General features: G+C 38.7%; 1 protein-coding gene across 1 annotated transcript; it reads left to right on the top strand.

The window, feature by feature from the left end:
- Nucleotides 1–656: 656 nt before the first annotated feature.
- On the top strand, nt 657–1,580 carry LOC114081167 (olfactory receptor 9G19-like). The gene has a single exon (XM_027922742.2). It carries the CDS (start codon nt 657–659, stop codon nt 1,578–1,580), a length of 924 nt encoding a protein of 307 aa, XP_027778543.2.
- Nucleotides 1,581–2,157: the final 577 nt, after the last annotated feature.

Raw genomic sequence — 2,157 nt, 5'->3', positions numbered from 1 at the left:
GACATTTAAAGTCATCAGACTGGATAAGGTCGCCAGGGGCTGATTACAGTGATTAAAACAAGAAGGTCTGATAGTTGATTCTGGAAGCAATCTAAAATTCAAAACCTAGCATAACAACACTGAGAAAATGCAGCAAGCAAACGAAAATAGATACAGATAGGTACAAGATCTGGAAATCAAGTAAAGAGAGCATTTTCCAGCAAGAATAGTATAACAATTATTGCATATAATTAAAATCAGAATATAAATCAACTTAACTATTGGATTTATCTATGTGAGGTTACTGAGTCTCTAACGGAAGAAAAGTAGCAACAGGCAAAGTAAAACAAGCTTATATTTTACTCAGAAATGAATCTATTATGAAAATTGACACTTATTTATACCAATTTTAAGAATTAAATATGGACTAAGCACTTTCCTGGGTTCCAGGTGGAAGACTATAGTATAAGCAGATATCACAGTCACTGGAATTTTTGTTCAACTAACTACAAAATGAAAACATGCTAAAGGATCACAAAGATTATTGCCTCCAAGACTAAAATTATCAGAAATGGCTTCTTACATATTTAGCACATTTATCATTGCTTTTTTTGTTGTCAGCAAAATGATTCAAGTGAAATTCTTTTTCACTCTTCTAAAGTGAAATATTCTAAGCCATGCAGAGGGGAAATCACACAGTGACAGAGTTCATCCTGCTGGGCTTCACACGAGACCCCATGATGCAGCTGGTCCTCTTTGTGGTCTTCCTTATCATGTACGTTTTGACTGTGGCAGGAAACACCTCCCTCATAGGACTGATCTGTAATGACTCCAGGCTCCACACACCCATGTATTTTTTCATTGGAAATCTGTCTTTTCTGGATCTCTGGTTGTCCTGTGTCTACATTCCAAAGATCCTAGTGATCTGCGTTTCCGAAGACAACAGCATCTCCTTTGCTGGCTGCCTGGCTCAGTTCTTCTTCTCAGCGGGGCTGGACTATACTGAGTGTTACCTGCTGGCTGCCATGGCTTATGACCGCTATGTGGCCATCTCAAAACCACTGCTTTATTCTCAGGTCATGCCCATGAAACTATGTGTATTTTTAGCAGCAGCCTCATATCTTGGTGGCTTTATTAACTCTTCTGTCCTCACCAAGAAAACCTTTTCCTTTGACTTCTGTAATGACAACATCATTGATGACTTTTTCTGTGACTTGCTTCCCCTGGTGAAGCTGGCCTGTGGCAGGACAGATGGCTACCAGGCTCTGATGTACTTTCTTCTGAGTTCCAATGTCATTACCCCCATAGCGCTCATCCTGGCCTCCTACCTCTTCATCATTGCCACCATCTTGAGGATCCGCTCCACCCAGGGCCGCCTCAAGGCCTTCTCCACCTGCTCCTCCCACCTGGTCTCTGTCACCCTCTACTATGGCTCCATCCTCTACATCTACTCTCGCCCCAAAACTAGCTACTCTTTTGACACAGACAAAATCGTCTCTACCTTTTACACTGTGGTGTTTCCCATGTTGAATCCCTTGATCTATAGCCTGAGGAATAAGGATGTGAAAGAGGCTCTGAATAAACTGCTCAAACGATCATGACTTTCCATACGAGGAGAGAGCATATTCCATTGTTGATGAGGTTATTTGTGTATCAAGCAGAGGTGCTCTTGTGCTCCCTTGTGATATAATATAATGCAAATTATGGGATTTCTGCCCTTGACATATAGTAGGTCAAGAATCTAAGATAATAAATTCACAGTAATACAAAAGATAAATTTTACAAAAATTGTACATATTTGGATTGAATTTCGTGTTGCTCTATTTTATAAACAAAGAACTTAAGCCAAAAACAATGTTATCTTCCTGCTTTATGATGTGGCACAGACCTTACTCCTCTTAACAGAAGAGCATTCGGTAGGTGCTTACAGAATCTCAGCTGTACAGTTATTTCACACAAATATGAACAAAAATATTGAAACTTGATGATATTCACTACTGTCCTTTCCTTTAGCAGAGTATTTTAATCATTTTTAGATTTTTTAAGTGAGAAATTTTAGTACAAAAATCCAGAGGCACCTAAGAAACTCTTTAGTGGACATTATTCTCAGCAAGTGAGATTGTTCTCATCTCTATGTTTCTTACATAAGGTCTTTAAAAAAAAAAAAAAAAAAAAAAA

This window comes from Marmota flaviventris, chromosome 9 (assembly GCF_047511675.1).
Source record: "Marmota flaviventris isolate mMarFla1 chromosome 9, mMarFla1.hap1, whole genome shotgun sequence".
In the NCBI taxonomy this organism is placed as follows: Eukaryota; Metazoa; Chordata; class Mammalia; order Rodentia; family Sciuridae; genus Marmota; species Marmota flaviventris.
Note: the sequence above shows the minus strand (reverse complement) of the source record. Positions and strands in the feature narration are given on the sequence as shown.

Coding starts and splice junctions, on each gene's coding strand:
- LOC114081167 (XM_027922742.2), top strand. CDS start 657: ATGCAGAGGGGAAATCACACAGTGACAGAGTTCATCCTGCTGGGCTTC.